At 44.1% G+C, this 19,324-nt stretch overlaps 1 protein-coding gene across 2 annotated transcripts in view; it reads right to left on the bottom strand.

Moving 5' to 3' along the window:
• The window catches only part of LOC139259842 (integrin alpha-6-like), a 110,755-nt gene that overhangs the window by 36,325 nt on the left and 55,106 nt on the right, over positions 1 to 19,324 (bottom strand). For both annotated transcript variants that reach the window (XM_070875718.1, XM_070875719.1), the window contains exons 3-8: positions 15,091 to 15,170; positions 14,097 to 14,352; positions 10,761 to 10,883; positions 7,856 to 8,066; positions 3,465 to 3,658; positions 1,367 to 1,455 (exon numbers count right to left, since the gene is read on the bottom strand). In XM_070875718.1, the coding sequence (XP_070731819.1) occupies positions 1,367 to 1,455; positions 3,465 to 3,658; positions 7,856 to 8,066; positions 10,761 to 10,883; positions 14,097 to 14,352; positions 15,091 to 15,170 (953 nt within the window). The remainder of the gene's footprint in view (positions 1 to 1,366; positions 1,456 to 3,464; positions 3,659 to 7,855; positions 8,067 to 10,760; positions 10,884 to 14,096; positions 14,353 to 15,090; positions 15,171 to 19,324) is intronic.

Genomic DNA, 19,324 nt, shown 5'->3' with positions numbered 1-19,324 from the left:
ATCTCAAAGCGATTTACAGCCAATGAAATACATCTTGGAGTGTAGTCACTGTTGTAATGCAGGAAACAGGGCAGCCAATTTGCGCACAGCAAGCTCCACAAACAGTAATGTGTTGATGACCAGATAATAATGTTGATTGAGGGATAAATATTGGCCAGGACAGGGGATAATTCCCCTGCTCTATTTTAAAATAGTACCATGGGATCTTTTATGTCCACTTGAGAGAGCAGACGGGACCTCGGATTAGCGTCTCATCCAAAAGATGGCACCTCTGACAATGCAGCACCTCCTCAGCACTGCACTGGAGTGTCAGCCTAGATTTTTGTGCTCGAGTCCCTGGAGTGGGACTTGAACCCACAACCTTCTGAGAGTGAAGAACCAAGGTGAGAGTGCTACCCACTGAGCCACAGTTGACACTGCAGTGTTAACTTAGGTGTTGGGTCGTGACCCCCTGACCTGCGAGAGAACACCTCCGCAGGTCGGGCTATAAAAGAGCTGGAGCATACCACTACAACTTCCAGCGCAAGCTGCTCCAAGTGTGCGACGATTTTGAGGTGGGCGACTGGGTGACATCATCAAAACCCAGGTTGCCGTTTGGAGCGTGAGCAGGCATATTGGCCGGGCCCAGGTACAACGGAGGAGTGGGAAGGTCGGGGTGCATGAGCAGTGAGAGATCGTGGCGGGTGAGCGGTGAAAGATCGTGGTAGAGGTGCGGTGAATGTTTTTTGTGGTGGAGGAGCGGCGAGAAATTGTGGCAAAGGAGTGGTGTGAGATCGCGACGGAAGTGCGGCGAGAGATCGTGGCGGAGGTGCGGCGAATGTTTGTGGCGGAGGAGGGGAGAGAGATCGTGGCGAAGGTACGGCAAATGAAGGTACGGGGCCCAGGGGCAGCGTGGGCCAGCCCACACTGCGATATGTGCATGCACTAGGTCCGTGCAGCAGAGCAGGTCTCCAGTCGTCCTGGTTTACCCTTGCCACTGAATAAAGGCCGAGCTCTGTCAAGCCCGTGTGGTGGCTGGTGTGCAACGGTCACCAGATGTTAAAAATATCCACGCACAGGCATCTTCCACCCCTTCAACTGGAGTTCAGGACTAGAATATCGCATCCTTTATTGAAACATCTGTGAACTCATGTGGAAGCAAGTCATCCTCGTTCAAGGGATCGCCTATGATGATGAACGTAGGTGTTAACTTTAAAAGGGTTAACACCCAAGTTAAAAATTCAACAGACCAAAAGTATATGTTTGTCACAATTTTGTTGTACAATTAAGTAAACTGGTTTTCAAACAGTTTTTCCTATCAGTAACAATACTTTATGTATAAACTACAAAACCTCTACAAACGTGCAACTTTGGCGATAGTTCTTACCTGAGCAGGTTTTGTATTTATTCCAGAACCAGATCCGTGATAAATGAAAACTTTGCCATTTTCATCATAAGGTGCTCCAACAGCAATATCTGGGTGGATACACAGAACCATTAACTACTTTACAAACACAGATTTATAATAACTACTAGCAGATCTGTCATGGCACAGCTCACGGTAAATTGAAGGATATACTGTTCTACAAGAATGAAGGTGTTTATGCTATGTCATGGATAACATCATGACATGGATTTACAGTAATTGAATAAGCCAAGTTCTATTTTTACTGGCGCAATGAAATCTGTGACTGTCCATTATTTTATGAAAACTGTAAATAAAGAGTCTTTACCTTACCTATTTAAAACTGATGGATTAAATTAAAGTTGAGAATACACATCATAATGGAGTCAAGATATCTGGGCCCCAAGTTATCATGCACCATCTGGTGCTCTCCTGCCATTAACCTAGGAGAGTGCGCAGCAAAAGGGCCAAAAACACTCGGTCCAAGATGCTGCTTTCAATTTCCAGGGGTCTCGTTTGGGACAGAACCTCTGTCCACCCCAAACAAGCTTATCTGTATCAGGAAGGAACTGCCAGGCTGGGCGCTACCTTGGTCCCAGCCGAGGAATCCAACATCAGGGCATAACATCAAGTGAGAAGAAGTAAAGCCTGAGAATGGGATTTAGTCTGGGCCTCTGAAGATTTTGACTGATATTTAGATTTTTTTGGTCCCTTTATAAAGCAGATCAATTGCAGCTCTTCTTGGTTCCTTGCAGGCTGAGTGTGGTGGCAGGCCTCTGTAGGCTGCTTGCCAGAGCCACATGTCCGTTCCCTTTTTTCTGGCAGACTTCCAAGATGCACTCCTGGGTGGCAGCTGGGACTATTTGAATTGGAGAACCTCCCCTGGCCCTGCATAGTTTGGTGGGTCAGCAGCAGCAGACGTTCCTAGTGGGCACTTATAGCATGAAGTTAGCCCTGTGAAATTAACAATAATGGGTAACGTTGTGAGATTTTGCTGCATTTGGGGCAATTGCATGTTTTGGTAGCACTGTTCCCCAGTGCTAGGATAGATTTTCATCTTCATCAAATGGGCAGTAATCTGACGGTATGGATTGTATGCCCTTTACAGAACCCACCTGACGATCATTCCATTGAAATTCATAGAATGAAAATCAAGCAGGTTCTCTAAAGGGCGTGCGATCCATGTGGCCAGATTACTGCCCAGGCAGTGAAGACCAAAACCTACTCATCTGTCTCTCTCAACCTAATATACTTTCCGAAGTTTATACAGAATTTAGAATAGAGACTATTTACAATATGAACATAACTTAAAACTACAAGTGTCATTTTTGTCTCTGTCTCTCCCACAACAAACACGTACAGCCTTGTATTTTAAAAATACTCTAATAATACTTTTTGAAATTTGTCCTCTGGCTCCTAAATAATTCTGAAAAAAACAACTGAATAGCTTTTATTAGAGAATGAGAGAGGAATATTTTATCATTTGGCTTAAATGCTACTGATGCAACCTGAGAAATTGTGCATAGTGCAGGATCTGCTTTCTGGACAAAATTATCAAGTCAAAGCCCTGGTTTTTAGAAGAGGCTGAGGCTTTCAAGTAAACACTTTAATGAAGGAATGAAAGTATTAAAAGAAACACAAACAAATTTAATTGATCATATTATTGTGAAATAAGTCATTTGTTTGAATTTGTATTTTATTTAAAATCTTATTTTGGACGTCTGCATTCTGGTTACTGAGGAAATAAGACAGATTTTTTCCCCCCCAAAAAAGCATTCTGAGTGACTTGATTGCTTTATCAACACATTGTGATGGCACAGTATTTCCATTCAGTTTTCTCATAAAGGATGTTTACAGAAATGCTTAGAGTCCCATTATAAATATTTACATAGGAAATTTCTATTAGAATTGTTGACGTAAAAAGTATTATAGGAAGTAATATTTGTGGACCCAAAACTAAGTTTTGAATGTGTTTTCAGGCTACCTACATTTGTTTACACCCATAGAAAGCACAACAATATTAACTAACTTATTTAAATACAAACTATTTCTTCAGCATGTACAACAGTTACAGTCTTACCTGGATACCCATCCTGGTTAATGTCACCTATATTCTCGACAGACAGTCCAAACATGGAATCTTTGGTACCATTTAAACGAATGAGCTTCGCTTTATCCCAGTTCCCTTTTTGATTAATGTAAACATATGCAGCTCCACCAATTTCTGCTTCTCTGTCAAAAAACTGTGGGGCTCCAACCACCAGATCCAACCAGCTGGAAAAAAAGATTATCATTTAAAGTGCAGAAACAAAATGTAGACATTTTTTGATAATTTCTCTAGCACACCATCACTTCAATAATAATACACATTTATACCACTGAATTTAACTCTTTCAGCTACACAGAACTCTTGTTAAGACATTCCAGCCTCTGCCATTGTTGCAGTTGGTTGCTATCATGGAACATGCCTTACATAAAACACATTGGAGGCAACTGCAGGATCCCATCATCTGCAGGTGGAGGGATATATATTCAGAATTTATGCTGACACCTAGATTAGAAAACCCGATTTTAAATTTCCATTCCATGAGTTATCTTTGTCAATTAATAACTTAGCTCAACTTGTGACACAGATACTATTCACAGAATCATAAAATGTTACAGCACAGAAACAGACCGTTTGGCCCATTAAGTGTTTTTCTCCCTATGAGGCAGTCGCCCAGTCTAATGCTAATCTTCAGCTTGTTCCCCAGGTCTTTTCAGATTCCTCTTTTTCAAGCAACTATCCAATTCCCTTTTAAAAGAATTTGTGGCATTACGTTTTTATCTTCCCCACCTCAGTGGTGGTTTGACAGATTCTACAATGAACAGGTGATCCACTCCACCAGATTACTGCCCAAGCAGTAAAGGCAAAAGTTTAACCCATGGACTCTGCATCAACAACAGTTTGCAGCACAGAATTCCATGTTCTAATCACCTTCTGTGTAAAAGTTTTCTAACCTCCCCTTTAATTTTGTGATCATTTTAAATTTGTGCTCTCATTATCATTTTGCCAACCAGTGGAAACAATCTTATCATAACCCTTCATAATCTGAAAGCCTCAATCATGACTCTCCTTAACCTTCTCAGATCTAAAGAAAAAAGCACTAACTTCTCAATTCTATCAGTTAGTTTAACCACTCGTTTATTTGTGATGGCTGACTGTTCCATGCCTCAATCTCCCTACCACTGCTGAATTTCCTTTCCTCTCCTGTCCTCTCCTTTCCTTCCCTTCCTCTTCCCATTCTCCTGCATCATCTTCTTCTATTTGCCTCCTCCCTTTCCCCCACTCCCCTATGTTGGTTCCATTATCCTCCACCCTCTAACTTGACTGCCAATGTGCAATACATCAACCAGTAATATTATAAATGATGATTTGGTCTCAAAATTCCATCTCAAAATGCATCAAAAACATGTCTCGTTTCCTACATTACAATAGTGACTACACATCAAAAAGTACTTCATTGGCTGTAAAGCACTTTGGGACGTCCTGACATTTAATGGTGCTAAAAGTATCAATATTTATCTACAGTACCAGGTGTGTCTTTAGGTGGTGCTGTGATTAGTACAGGTATTTAAGAACAAAAGAAATAGGAGCAGGAGTAGGCCATTTGGCCCCTCGAGCCTGCTCCGCCATTTAATAAGATCATGGCTAATCAGATCGTGGATTTAGCTCCACTTCCCTGCCCGCTCTCCAGAACCCTTTGTTTCCTTATCGCTCAAATATCTGTCTATCTCCGCCTTAAGTATATTCAATGACACAGCCTCCACAGCTCTCTGGGTCAGAGAATTCCAGATTTACAATCCTCAGAAGAAATTCCTCCTCATCTCAGTTTTAACTGGGCAGCCCCTTATTCTGAGATTATGGGCCCAAATTTGCCCAGGAGTTGCTCCGTTTTTTTTTGGAGTATCTTAAAAATCCCCATTCTGCACATTTAATTTGAGCCAGAGTAAGTGAGTTCGTTCGGATTTTTTTTAGTGTAGCATTTTTTTTCAAAAGGGGGCATTACCAGCCACTTATGCCTGTTTTGGCCATTTAAGCCAGTTTGGACAGCTAATAGTTGCTCCAAACTAACTTAGGCCAGCGTATGTGGCCACTTGTGGCTGCACAGAAAACCCTTGCCGAGAGTTGAGAAATCAGCACAGACAGCCAGAGATGGGGGGGGCAGGGAAGTGGAGAGGACCTTGCAAAGCACTAAACACCTTCACAACAACATTCAAGAAGCATAAAAACCATCAATAATAAATAAAAACAAAATAAATAAAAAATAAAACTTAAGTCCTACCTTCATAACTCGGCCCGAGAAGTCTGCGGGCCGGCCGGTGCGGGAAGCCACTTGGCCGGGGATAGGTGCGGGAGAACTCACCAGCAGGAGAACGCACTGGCAGGCAGGAGAACTCCGAACGCATCGGCAAGCCCTTCGGCCAGGGCTAGGTGCGGGAGAACGCACCAGCAGGGGAATGCACCGGCAAGCCCATTCCAGCCGCGGCCGCACCGGACAGCGAGAAATAGCCGATCGAAGTTTTCCACCCGCTGGCTGGCTGGCTGCTTGCTGCTCCACTTTTAACTGGCCGGCCAAGCTGACTTCCGAAGAAAGGTGCTCGGCTTGCCGGCCCCCCCTTCCATCCAGCAAAATGATTGCCCAGCACAGTGCGCATGCGTTGAGGTGCCGGCACTCTTTTGAGCACAGGGCCCTAGCTCCGCCCCCCACTGTAATTGCTACGCCGCGCCAAGCATAAGGACAGTCGACAGAGTGGGGAGAATATGGCAATATCCTTTCGGCCCCATTTTGAGAGTAGAAAGTCGGCACAACTCACGCAAATGCACCGAAAAAAACCGGAGGGCCAAATTTGGGCCCTATGTCCCCTAGTTTTAGTTTCCCCAATGAGTGGAAATATCCTCTATGCATCCACCTTGTCAAGCCCCCTCATTATCTTATATCTTTCGATAAGATCACCTCTCATTCTCCTGAATTCCAACAATAAGAGGCCCAACCTATTCAACCTATCTTGATAAGTCAACCCCCTTATCTGCGGAATCAACCTAGTGAACCTTCTCTGAACAGCCTCCAATGCAAAGATATCCTTCCTTAAATACGGAGACAAAAACTGTAAGCAGTATTAATTTCTAATGTTAAAAAGTCTGTTGCGTTAACCAAATCCAGTACTGGAATGTATTTTCCCGTTTAGAATCAGCATGTGTTCAACATGCAATTCTATATTAAAGGCACAAGGTGGCAGTGCTGAAACCCGTTTAGCATGGCATCTCAAATTGAGATAAAGGTAAGAGTGTCTTTTGTATTTATTGATTCTTTACAATAAACTAATTGCAATTTGCATACTTTTATTCTTCATTTTTTTTATTCCTCACACTTGCTTCCTTCAATGCAGCATGAATTTTGAAGCCAACTTAAAACATAGCTTACACAAAAACAAAATACTGCGGATGTTGGAATCAGAAATAAAAACAGAATGCTGGAAATTCGGCCCATCATCCCGTTTGCTCTCTAATCTCTCCTGCCTTCCACCCTATCACAGATCTTCCCTTTTGTTCTTCCTTCCCCTTTCAGTGCTTAAGAATGTGCTCTTTTCGAACATTCGACAGTTGTGACGAAGGGTCGTCGACCCGAAACGTTAACTTTGTTTTTCCCTCCATAGATGCTGCCTGACCCGCTGAGATTTCCAGCAATCTGTTTTTATTTAAAACATAGCTTCATGAAACTCCAATGCTTATTGACAGAAATGCTCAACTCTGCTGCTCAATTCAAAATCTCCCTCACTCTCCCACATTGGGCCCATGTGTAAAGATTCCTCTGTCTGGACCAAAATTAATCTGTCCCTCACTCTCTCAATATAGCTATAATGCCCATACCAAAGCAATCATTTTTGTAGCAAAGTCTTTATGAATTTGGCATGCCCAGTAGCCATTCCCCATTTAGCTGTTTCTGGAATGCAATGTTCATCTTTGCAGGCAAGGCTAGTTCAGAACTACTTTGCTGAGCACTGTCAGCATTTACTGTACTTTCAATTTCACCTGCTCCCAACCCTTGCAGAGAGCATTTACTGCCAGAAGTCTGTCCTACTCTTTAATTAGACCGGACCCAGGAAAATCGGCTGGATTCATCACGTAGTTGAGCTGTAGGCAGAAGTCCCATGCCAACCCACCTCTGCTGGCAAAATTTCCCTGGAAGGAAATCCAGTCCAGATTGTCTGTTAATGTAAGAGTATAAAATCATGTTTGATTTATCAGAAAGCTAATATTAAGGCTGAAAGGGTAAGGGTTGCTGTGGAGGAGGGGGGAGCGAGGACGATAACAAGCTGAGAAATTCAATCATGTGCAGAAGTAACCTTTAAAAGATTGGAAGTATCCAGATCGCAGAATGAGGAGGTACTGCTCATACTCTTTGCTTTCCAAACTAGGACATGCCTCACCTGTCTTGGTTAAGATCCACCACAGCAATGTCATATCCAAAAGACGATGCCAGTCCTTCTCCATTCAGGACGTATTCAGTCGTTAGGTTTCTCTTAAGTTTCTGCATCTTTAGAAAAACAACAGCTCCAGCATGGTTGGCTCTTGGTGCACCCGATACAAAGGTCAATGTGTTCTGGGATGTGATCCCCTTGCCCGAGTCCAAAGAGAAGCCTGACACAGAATAGAATCAGACGGCATACCCAAATTAACAAAATATCCATGGGCACACTGATGAATAAAGGCATTATAGAAAGGCAGGATCTGCATTATATCTTGCCTATTTCATCAATATAGAGGAGTTTCAGAGCTTAGTATTGGCTTGCTGCTGAGTTGAGTGGGCATTAAGGGCTGGATTTTCAATTGGAGGCTTCTTAAGGCGCTAGTGGCGGTGGGGCAGTACATTTTGTGCCGGGAAATGGTTCGTGCCGGCATCCACAAAATTCACCAGCTGGGCCCTGAGAGTGGAGTGGAGTGCTAAGGGAGGCCTTCCACACCTCTCTTAGGGCGCTAGGCCGGGTGAGCATCTGAAAATCTGTTGCTAAAGAGCCGGCTTCGGAACGCCCTAAGAGAGGCCTCCCTGACAAAAAAAAATTGGGACACAAATCACAGAAAACATTCCCAATATATTATTACTGACTGGCCCGAAATAAAGATAAATTGCAAAAAGAAAACAAAAAAAAAAAACAATCACACTTACCCCATGCAGTTATTCCTTCCCTCACCGCCACCGGAACAGCTCGGATAGCCCGCTTTCCCAGGCAGTCCCAAAACGGGGCACTACAGGTGCTGCTCCAACCAAATTTCACAACGCAATCGAAACCAGGAGCATTGCACACCGGCACGACGCTCTCAGGCGATACTGCTCAGCGCCGTCGCAAAACCGGCACCAAATGTCCCGGCGGGGTGCTGGAAGCTGGCTGTCCGGGCGGTAACCATTTCCAGAGCAATTACCACCCCTCTGGGGCGCCAACAGAGGCAGAACCAAAATGAAAATCCAGCCCTAAGTGTACTACAATTGGCATAAGTACTCGTGGATTTAAGGGGGGGGAAACTGCCAGGACTCCTGCTGGATTGCATGATTGGGCGTCAGGTGAGGACAGGATTGGGCTTGGCTACAATTCGCTGTGGTCAAAAGTCCTGCCAATACTATCACATGAATAAAGGCCAATTAGGCACAGACTGGAGGTGACCAGCATCCGTTGAACTGTATCACAGCAAGGAATCATGCTTTCAAAGAGTAGGGGAAGTTACTTAGCCACAAAAAAATGTTTGACATAAGTTTTACAACTATAATCAAAATTACAGCAATTACATTTTGTGAGGCCAGAGACAAGATTTCATCCTCGGGGGCAGGAATTTGGGTCAGTACCTGGTTCTGCCCCATTTCAGTGCTTTCAATTCCAGTTTGTGGTGGAAGGTATATTTGCCATCTGTCCCTGATATCAAGGGGACATGACTGGGGCAGATCCCAACTTTCCCTGGGAAAATTCTGTTCATTACATATTTGGTAAGCCTCAGTGGAATGCATGCCAGCTGAGAGCTGGAATAATTCCCATTGAGGCCTTTAAAAAGGCCCTAACTCTTTGCTTGACTAAGGCAATCAAATCCAGAGGGGATTAATTATCTTAGACTGCAAGGACAAAGGCTCCACTGGGAACAAAGCCTTTTTCTGGCCCAATTTATTTTTCTTTGGCCCAGGCACGCATGGGGGCACCTCAGGCAGAACAGCAGTGAGCCATTCTGTTGTCTGCTGTGCATATCGGGATGGGCATTGGTGAAGTACCTGCCCTGGTTATACAAATGATCCCACCCCCAGGATTTGAGATGCGTTCTACATCTTCAGTCTAGAGTAGACAGGGTTCCATGCCACTGCACTTGAGCAGGACCCCAGGAATTTCAGAGCTAAGGTACACAAGACTTAAAGCCCTGTTCACAGTTATTTTATTTAAATGCTTTGTTTGTGTTGAGAGTTGCTCACATTAACCAAATCCCATCGGTTAATCCTTCTGTATTTAAAACGCAGCATGGTTTAATCAAAATGAAAGACATCACAGTCACAAAAAAAACATGAACGATACCAAGTCTTTCACTTCTGATAGCCACCTTTCAAGTAGATTTTTCTTCCCTTGTTTTCAAAATGATACTAAAAAGAGCCTCACCCAAGGTAGGCCCCAATAAAACTGCTTGAAGGGCACTCAGGAAAGAAGTAGTTCCTTACATGTGACAGAACCCGATTAAAATAGAACTATTTCATAGAATTATTGGTCCTTTAGTTTTAATTTTCTTCTTTCTGTGGGAAAATGCCCAACCTCCACATTGCTCTCTGCTCTTATAAGTATCGCTGGTCATCAGGCAGAAATGCCCAGCAGCTGGAGGCATAGCAGGAGCAGAGGCAGCTTTTTTTCTATAGTGACCATACATCTACCCAACCCAGTCCTCCCCTTCATAGTATTGAGAAAATGCCAGAGGGCAGTCCGTAACAGCCACTACTTACCAGACATGGCTCTAGCTGTATATGTAGCATCTCATAATAGCTTTACCCAGAGATACATGCACATCCAGACATATATGCCCATCTCCATCACCTCAGCCTGCCAGCACATTTGCTCCTCTCACTCAGGGAACACTTAGACTTAACGTTAGGTGAGGAAGTAAGCAAAACATGAGAAGCACGCCTTACATGGTCATCAAGGGGAAGACCAATGGCAAACTATAGAACAGAATAGCAAAGAAGAAGGCTATTCAGCCCAATGCTGGATCTCTGAATGAATTATCAATTAGTCCAATTTCCCTGCCTTTATACCCCTTAAAATGTTTATTTTAAAAATATTTATCCTCTTCCCATTTAAAAGTCATTATGCCTACCTAAATAGCTGTTAGCGGGAACAGGTATCCATTTTTCTTCTCTGGCATTTTCATCACCAACTTCATAGGGTCCATCATCAAAGTTTATCTCCTCAATATCTCTGGACTCTACGTGTACAATTCCTGAGGGGACAAACGGTTAAGTGTCAGCATCAGCAGCTCTGGCAGGGACTGGGAGCAGGTTACCTCAAAGTGAGTTTGTCCCAAGGTACGTAGAGCATCAATTGAGATAGAATGGGAGTTCTTGTTCTATCAACACTTAAAAATGATACTAGTCACATGATTAAATGAGTTTTGAAATATCTGTAAATGATTGCGTTACTTAGATAGCTTTTCAAATTCCAAGATGAAAAACCACAATAGTTTTTGACACCAATGAGAATTTTACAGGGTAATTTCACTGCATATTCCCGCTTTTTCCTGATTGTAACTACAACATCATTGGAATTTTTACTTCTCGATGCTAGATAAATGGACAGGGTCTATGGGCTGAATTTTCGTCACCATTCTGCGCCGTTTTTTTGGCGTCTGCTGTTTCTTTTGGAGCAAACTAAAATCTGCAAGTTTCGCCAAAGTTTCTGTGCCATCGTAAACTACTTACGGCCGATTTTTTGACGTCACTGGGGGTGCCGACTGCCGGCAATCCCATTTCTGGCCATTGAAGCGAGTTTGGCCAACTAGGATTTTTTCAAAAACGGCGCAGTGCACCGTTCTGAAAAACCTTACCTGAACTTAAGAAAATCGGTGCAGAGAAGACGCATTGTTTTAGCAGTGCTGAATTAGATTTTGGAGGGAGGGAAGAAGACATGGCACCGGGGGGCCTTTCGACCCAGAATAGCAGTGGCACCGGGGGCGGGGGGTCATTCAGCCCGGGATAGCAGCGGCACCGGGGCTCTACAATTGCTTATATCTTGCTGCATCTTGTATGTTTCACTTTGCAGCCTCAGCCCTTCAGTGTGTCTCTCGTTACATAAGAACATAAGAATTAGGAACAGGAGTAGGCCATCTAGCCCCTCGAGCCTGCTCCGCCATTCAACAAGATCATGGCTGATCTGGCCGTGGACTCAGCTCCACTTACCCGCCCTCTCCCCGTAACCCTTAATTCCCTTATTGGTTAAAAATCTATCTATCTGTGACTTGAATACATTCAATGAGCTAGCCTCAACTGCTTCCCTGGGCAGAGAATTCCACAGATTCACGACCCTCTGGGAGAAGAAATTCCTTCTCAACTCGGTTTTAAATTGGCTCCCCCGTATTTTGAGGCTGTGCCCACTAGTTCTAGTCTCCCCGACCAGTGGAAACAACCTCTCTGCCTCTATCTTGTCTATCCCTTTCATTATTTTAAATGTTTCTATAATATCACCCCTCATCCTTCGGAACTCCAACGAGTAAAGACCCAGTCTACTCAATCTATCATCATAAGGTAACCCCCTCATCTCCGGAATCAGCCTAGTGAATCGTCTCTGTACCCCCTCCAAAGCTAGTATCTCCTTCCTTAAGTAAGGTGGCCAAAACTGCATGCAGTACTCCAGGTGCGGCCTCACCAATACCCTGTACAGTTGCAGCAGGACCTCCCTGCTTTTGTACTCCATCCCTCTCGTAATGAAGGCCAAAATTCCATTCGCCTTCCTGATTACCTGCTGCACCTGCAAACTAACTTTTTGGGATTCCAAAAAGAATTTCATGCACAAGGACCCCCAGGTCCCTCTGCACCGCAGCATGTTGTAATTTCTCCCCATTCAAATAATATTCCCTTTTACTGGTTTTTTTTCCCCAAGGTGGATGACCTCACATTTTCCGACATTGTATTCCATCTGCCAAACCTTAGCCCATTCGCTTAACCTATCTAAATCTCTTTGCAGCCTCTCTGTGTCCTCTACACAACCCGCTTTCCCACTAACCTTTGTGTCATCTGCAAATTTTGTTACACTACACTCTGTCCCCTCTTCCAGGTCATCTATGTATATTGTAAACAGTTGTGGTCCCAGCACCGATCCCTGTGGCACACCACTAACCATCGATTTCCAACCCGACAAGGACCCATTTATCCCGACTCTCTGCTTTCTGTTAGCCAGCCAATTCTCTATCCATGCTAATACATTTCCTCTGACTCCGCGTACCTTTATCTTCTGCAGTAACCTTTTGTGTGGCACCTTATCGAATGCCTTTTGGAAATCTAAATACACCACACCCATCGGTACACCTCTATCCACCATGCTCGTTATATCCTCGTTACCCTGGCAACCTCAGTTTCTCGACGCAGACCTTAAGCTCCACCCACAGAGCTTAAGGACAATCCGCGCCTCTCTAAAAAGAAAGTTTATTCCGGCGAGACTTGCAACATTTTTTTGCCGCAATCGGCCACTAAATAATCGGACGTACTCTACAACTGCGCCAAAAATTGGCAATGTGGAAAATTAGCCCCAAAATATTTTATCTGCTATGAAAAATGCCCTTGGGAGTTTTACACCTGCATATTAGTACTCAGCGACTCTGACTAAAAAGTACGATGGTCTAAGACATGGCCTATACATTTATCAGACACTAACTGGCCTGTTAAGCCCCCAACCTGGTGGGCAAGACACACATGTACATTTCTGGCTGGAATGCATCACCTGCCATATTGGAAAAGGTAAAAATTAGCCTTCCAGAGCTCAATCCTGAAGCAGGTGTTAGGTTCCTTATTTGCATATGCAAAGCACCTAATGCCCATTTGAGACCCCCAGCTCAGGACTGGTTTGCCCGCGCCAACGTCAGCTGCACTCAGTAAAACCAGACTTTGCGACCTACAAGGTAAGTTTTTCGCATTTACTTACCTGAATGTGGAGCCAAGAGGAACAGGAGTGCTCCTCCCGACACCACATTTAAAGAAAGCCATGCAGACGGACAAACTACCTATAAATGCGGGTCTCTTAAACTCTCAGTCGGTCTTACCGAACTGCCTGACACATGAAAGATTTGAAAACGATTCTGGTTTTATTATGTAGAAACATTATTATCCGACAGAGATGAGGGGCTTGTTTTATACTCTTCGAGCTCAGAATTTTCCTTAAAGCTCACCTTTCGGATATGAAACACTAGACCTTACCAGCAAGGAAAGTTGGATGCACTCAGTGGAGGCAAGTGCCCCATGGAATCTTAATATAATCTTTAAATGACTCTTGCAATACCGTCTACAGCTGCTGACTGCTAATTCTTTACTTACATCATCATTTTAAAATGAGGTGAATTATTGCAACCAACTGGGTTGGTTATACTTATTTTATGGATATCATTACGTACCTCAAGAAAACTCACAATATTATTACAAAGTTTTAAAAATAAATTACAAGTTACCTTTCCAGTTGTAGGCACCTGGAGCCCCATACACAGAATAATTAGCACCCTTGGTAAAAGCACTAGCTACACCTTGCTGACAGATACCAAATTTTTCATGACCCTGAGGTCGCCCAGCACAAAGTTTCACATTTATATCGGTTTCATCTCCCCGGAAAACTAGGTCCTGGCTCAAAATATAGCACTGTCCAGTCACGTCGCGAGACTCCTCTGATTTATTCACATGTCGTCTTTGCTCATATCGATGTGCGCAAACCTGAAATTACAAAATATTTTAGACTTTTAATGCTATGGGTTAGCCAATAATCATAGCAATTTTCCATTGATTTATCTATTTAGCCCTCCATTAAATAGCACCCTGTTCTACTATGCTAAGCTAAAGATTATTTTTCCATACTCTAATGTAGTTACATAGCAACATCGGAACCAGTCATAGAAAAAAACAATAATTTATAGAAGGCATCAGTGCTGAGCTTAATCCATCCTCACCTGACATTCACACATATATACTTTCCCAGTAGGGGTTGCTGGGTAATATCAGCAGTGGAACCCTGATTTATTTTTTCCTATAGCTAACCCAAGGGGTCCTTAAATTAATCTATAGCATGCCAGCAGCTAAATCAGCACAAATTGGCAAGATGAACTTGGAGCATTCCTGTTTTCTAATCCAACAGAAGGAATCAGTAAATATTGATTAACACTTTCAGCCATGTTTTCAATAAGGTCATACTAACTTATCATAAAATTATGAGGAATAATTTATTAATAATTATTTTAAAATATTTGTAACAAAACCTACAAAGTGCAAATGGGGGACAAATGTTGGGGGTGGGGAGCGGGGGAAGGAAGAGGAAGCTATTGCAAGGCCTACAGGGTGTGAAGCCTCTATGAATCAACCACTGGCACCAGAGTTAAAAAGTCAGTAAAGATCACAGATTTTATATTTGTATATATTTAAAAAGGAGGTACCATATAGAAAGAGTTCAAAACCTACCATGACTTTTCCTCCTGGTCCCTGACTTTCCACAGATACACCCATCCATTGATTTTCTTTACTTTCCTGTGCCAGGTCAACTATAAAAAGGGTGAAAATAAAATGTTCAGTGACAAATACATCAAATATTTTCCATTAGTTGTTTTTAATGTGAAATGAAGCAGCCCAATATGATTCCACAATCCAGCTCCTCCAATGGCAATTGCAGAAAGGGCAAGTTAGGGAAGTGCAGACACTGAGTGCCACTCCCCACTGGGATCATACAATGGCTCCGAATGGTTCTAGCTTTAAATTAATAAACCCCTTCACATTAACACTCATAACAATGGTTGGCTAACCTTCATTTAATGCATATGTTTTTAATACAATGGGAAGGACAAGATGAGAAGTGTAATTTACACAGTACAATAGTAAGAAAAGGTAAATGGATCTATACTTAGCATCAACAGCTGGGGAAGGGGAAGCAGAGACAGATAATACTGTAGTGGTTGAATACAAATGAAATGGCAGGCAAGGAACCACCTCCAAATGGTTTAACGCTCTAAAATTAAAGATTAATCTCCTGGACACTGCTTAGCAACCAGGAATATAACATCATAGGGGCAATAAAATAAATTCAGTTTTTTTTAATTTTCAGTTTCTTTGAACACCTCCTGCCTGTTTCCAATGGGAACATTGGCTGAATTTCAGGGTAGGCAGTAACTTGGCAGTAAATCAGTTATGATTTGGTCCTGCTACCACCCCGTTTTTTGGGGGGGCAAGGAGGGTGGTGGAGACACGGAAATCGCCCCTACACTTACCATATGTCATTATTAAAGTGTTCTATTACTTTGGGTAATGTTTCATCGGGGGGAAAGAAAGGGATAAATGGAATTCAAGACACAGTATTGGCCAATATTGGAAATGCTGCAGTTGGCCATTACATGAGGCATATGACTGTTCACACTGGGGACCATGGTATGCACATATGGGCAGCGGACGGAAATATGTGCGCATCGCCCCCTGTGGGTGTCTGGAAGAATCCTGAAGTACAGAAATTCAGGGAAACTATGATCATCAGTACCAGTGGCACAGCTGTGTCTCTGGTGGAACATGGCTAAAGATCTTCTCTAAGCAGGTGACACAGCACAGTCACAACAGCCTTAAGCACTACCTCCTGTTCCTCAAAACTAATTGTGGATCGATTTACTCTGCCTACATGTGGTTTAGAGAGTAATAACTGTGATTAATGTGCCTCTGGTGTAACCTAACCTGTGGGTTTATCGCCTCGGCTCCTCCAGAAAGCATAGATACAGTGGATTCCCCTTGGGGATTCCCATTATAGCACTTGTAATAAACTGCAAAGAAATAGATGCAAATTGCACTTTAACACTCAGCAAAGTTTCAATATCCAAAAAATATATTCTTCTGAATGTATCTCCTAAGTTAATGCAGTTTTCAATTTGAAAATGGGGAATGCAGCTTTCAGTGAATCTTACAACACAGGCTATTCGACCCATCATGCAAGCGTAGCCCTTTGAAAGAGCTGGCCCATCTAGTCCCACCCCCTTAACCTTTAACCCCCATAACCCTGATAATCAGTCCTCTAAACTTGTTCACAATGGGCAATATACTTCCGGCCATAAAATGTGAATGTATGTGTGCTGCCATTAGCAGGTACTTATACTGTTCATTATCATATTAAAGTTAAATACCCACCAAGACCATCTTGCACACATTCTATGCCTGTGGGTAGGCAGCACAAAATGTTGGGGAAAATCAGCATTGCTGGTTTTCGCCCATACTTCCAGTCCAAACATTAACTTGACCGAACGGTGCTGGCATAAAGCATTAGAAAGTTCTGACAGGGGAAGAGCTTTTGCTTTGGCCAGAGAAATCAATAATCACAACCACAGCTTTATGATCATTTTGGACTGCGTTGCGAAGCAAAACATCGCTGGTGGCTTTTCTGTTTACCAAGACCAAGGATCAGATGGAATCTAACCACACTAAGAGAAAATACAAGACGGTCTAAGATAGGTTTACAGTGCATGTATGTAAAGTGTGGTAAACAAGGTTGGTGAGTTGCAGGCGTACATGGGAATATGATGCTGTGGCGATAATGGAGACATGGCTCAAAAAAGGACAGGATTGGGTACTAAATATTCTTGGATACAAGGTGTTCAGGAGAGATAAAGAAAGAAAGGAAGTGGGGTGACAGTATTGATTAAGGAGAATCTTACAGTGCTGGAGAGAGAGGATTTCCTGGAGGGATCAAGGATAGAATCTATGTGGTTAGAGTTAAGAAACAATAGACTGCCATTACACTACGAGGTGTATTCTATAGGCCACCTACTAGTGGGAAAGATATTGAGAAGCCTATGTGCAGGGAAATTACAGAGAGGTGCAAGAACTATAGAGTAGTGATAATGGAGGACTTAATTATCATAATATAGACTGGGATAGTAATACAGGTTGAACTTCCCTTATCCGGCACCCTCGGGACCTGGCCTGCGCCGGATGAGGGATTTTGCCGAGGGGAGGTCATCGGTCCGAGGGTGAGGGGGTGGGAGGAGGAGGTCGCCTGAGGTCGAGGGGGTAAGAGGTCGGTGGCCCCAGTGGGCCCCAAAGTGTCGGTGGGCCCCGAGGTGTCGGCAGGTCGAGCGGGCCCCGAGGTGTCGGTGGGCTGTCGGGCCCCGAGGTATCGGTGAGCTGTCGGGCCCCGAGGTGTCGGTGAGCTGTCGGGTCTCAAGGTGTCGGCAGGTCGAGCGGGCCCCGAGGTGTCGGTGAGTTGTCGGACCCCGAGGTGTCGGCAGGTCGAGCAGGCCCCGAGGTGTCGGTGAGCTGCCGGGCCCCGAGGTGTCAGCGGATCGAGCGGGCCCTGAGGTGTCCGTGGGCTGTCGGGCCCCGAGGTGTCCGTGGGCTGTCGGGCCCCGAGGTGTCCGTGGGCTGTCGGGCCCAGAGGTGTCAGCGGATCGAGCGGGCCCCGAGGTGTCGTTGGGCTGTCGGGCCCCGAGGTGTCCGTGGGCTGTCGGGCCCCGAGAAGTTCTAGGGGGTTGAGGGGACTTCTGCTACTGCTGATCACTTTTTTTCTAGTAAGTGTGTTGATTTTCTGTTTAGGTGAATGATTTAATCAAATCATATAGGAAAGGTATCACCGTTGTGCCTAAAATTGGAATGGGAAACCTGGGGGACGAGGGTTGGGTCGGAGTTCTGCGCATGCGCCACCCGGCGGCCGGGAATGGTGTCGGGCGAGGGGTGCTGCCGGATAAGGGAGTCCCGGAAAAGAGAGGTTCAACCTGTAGTGTAAAGGGCAGAGAGGGGGAAGAATTTCTAAAGTGTGTTCAGGAGAACTTTCTTAATCAGTACATTTCTGGCCCAACGAGGAAGGAGGCATTGCTGGATCTGGTTCTGGGGAATGAGGTGGGTCAGATGAATCAATTTTCCAGAGGGGAACATTTAGGGAATAGTGATTATAGTATTATAAGGTTTAGGTTAGCTGTGGAAAAGGACAAAGAGCAAACTAGAGTCAAAATACTTCATTGGAGGAGGACCACGTTCAGTGGGTTGAGAACAGAGCTGGCCCGAGTAGATTAGAATCAAAGATTGGCAGGCAAAACTGAAGTCCAACAATGGGCTGCCTTTAAAGAGGAGCTGGTTCGGGAACAGTCGAGGTACATTCCCACGAGGGGGAAAGATAGGGCAACCAAAGTCAGAGCTCCCTGGATGACGAAAGAGATAGCGATTAAGATAAAGCAGAAAAAAGGGTCGTATGACAGATGTCAGGTTGAGAATACAAGAACCAGGCTGAATACAGAAAGTACAGAGGGGAAGTGAAAAAGGAAATAAGAGGGGCAAAGAGGGAAAATGAGAATAGGCTGGTAGCTAACATAAAAGGGAATCCAAAAGTTTTCTACAGGCATATAAATAGTGAATGGGTAGTAAGGAGGGGTGGGGCCAATAAGGGACCATAAAGGAGAGCTACGCATGGAAGCAGAGGGCATGCCTGAGGTACTAAATGCATACTTTACATCTGACTTTACCAAGGAAGAAGATGCTGCCAAAGTCATAGTGAAAGAGGAGGTAGTTAAGATATTGTATAGGATAAAAATTGATAAGGAGGTATTGAAAGGCTGGCTGTACTTAAAGTAGATAAGTCACCAGGACCGGATGGGATGCATCCTAGGATGCTGAGGGAAGTAAAGGTGGAAATTGCGGAGGTACTGGCCATAATTTTCCAATCCTCCTCAATATG

The sequence above is a fragment of the Pristiophorus japonicus genome, chromosome 3, assembly GCF_044704955.1.
Source record: "Pristiophorus japonicus isolate sPriJap1 chromosome 3, sPriJap1.hap1, whole genome shotgun sequence".
In the NCBI taxonomy this organism is placed as follows: domain Eukaryota; kingdom Metazoa; phylum Chordata; class Chondrichthyes; family Pristiophoridae; genus Pristiophorus; species Pristiophorus japonicus.
This window is presented reverse-complemented; position numbering and strand designations above follow the sequence as displayed.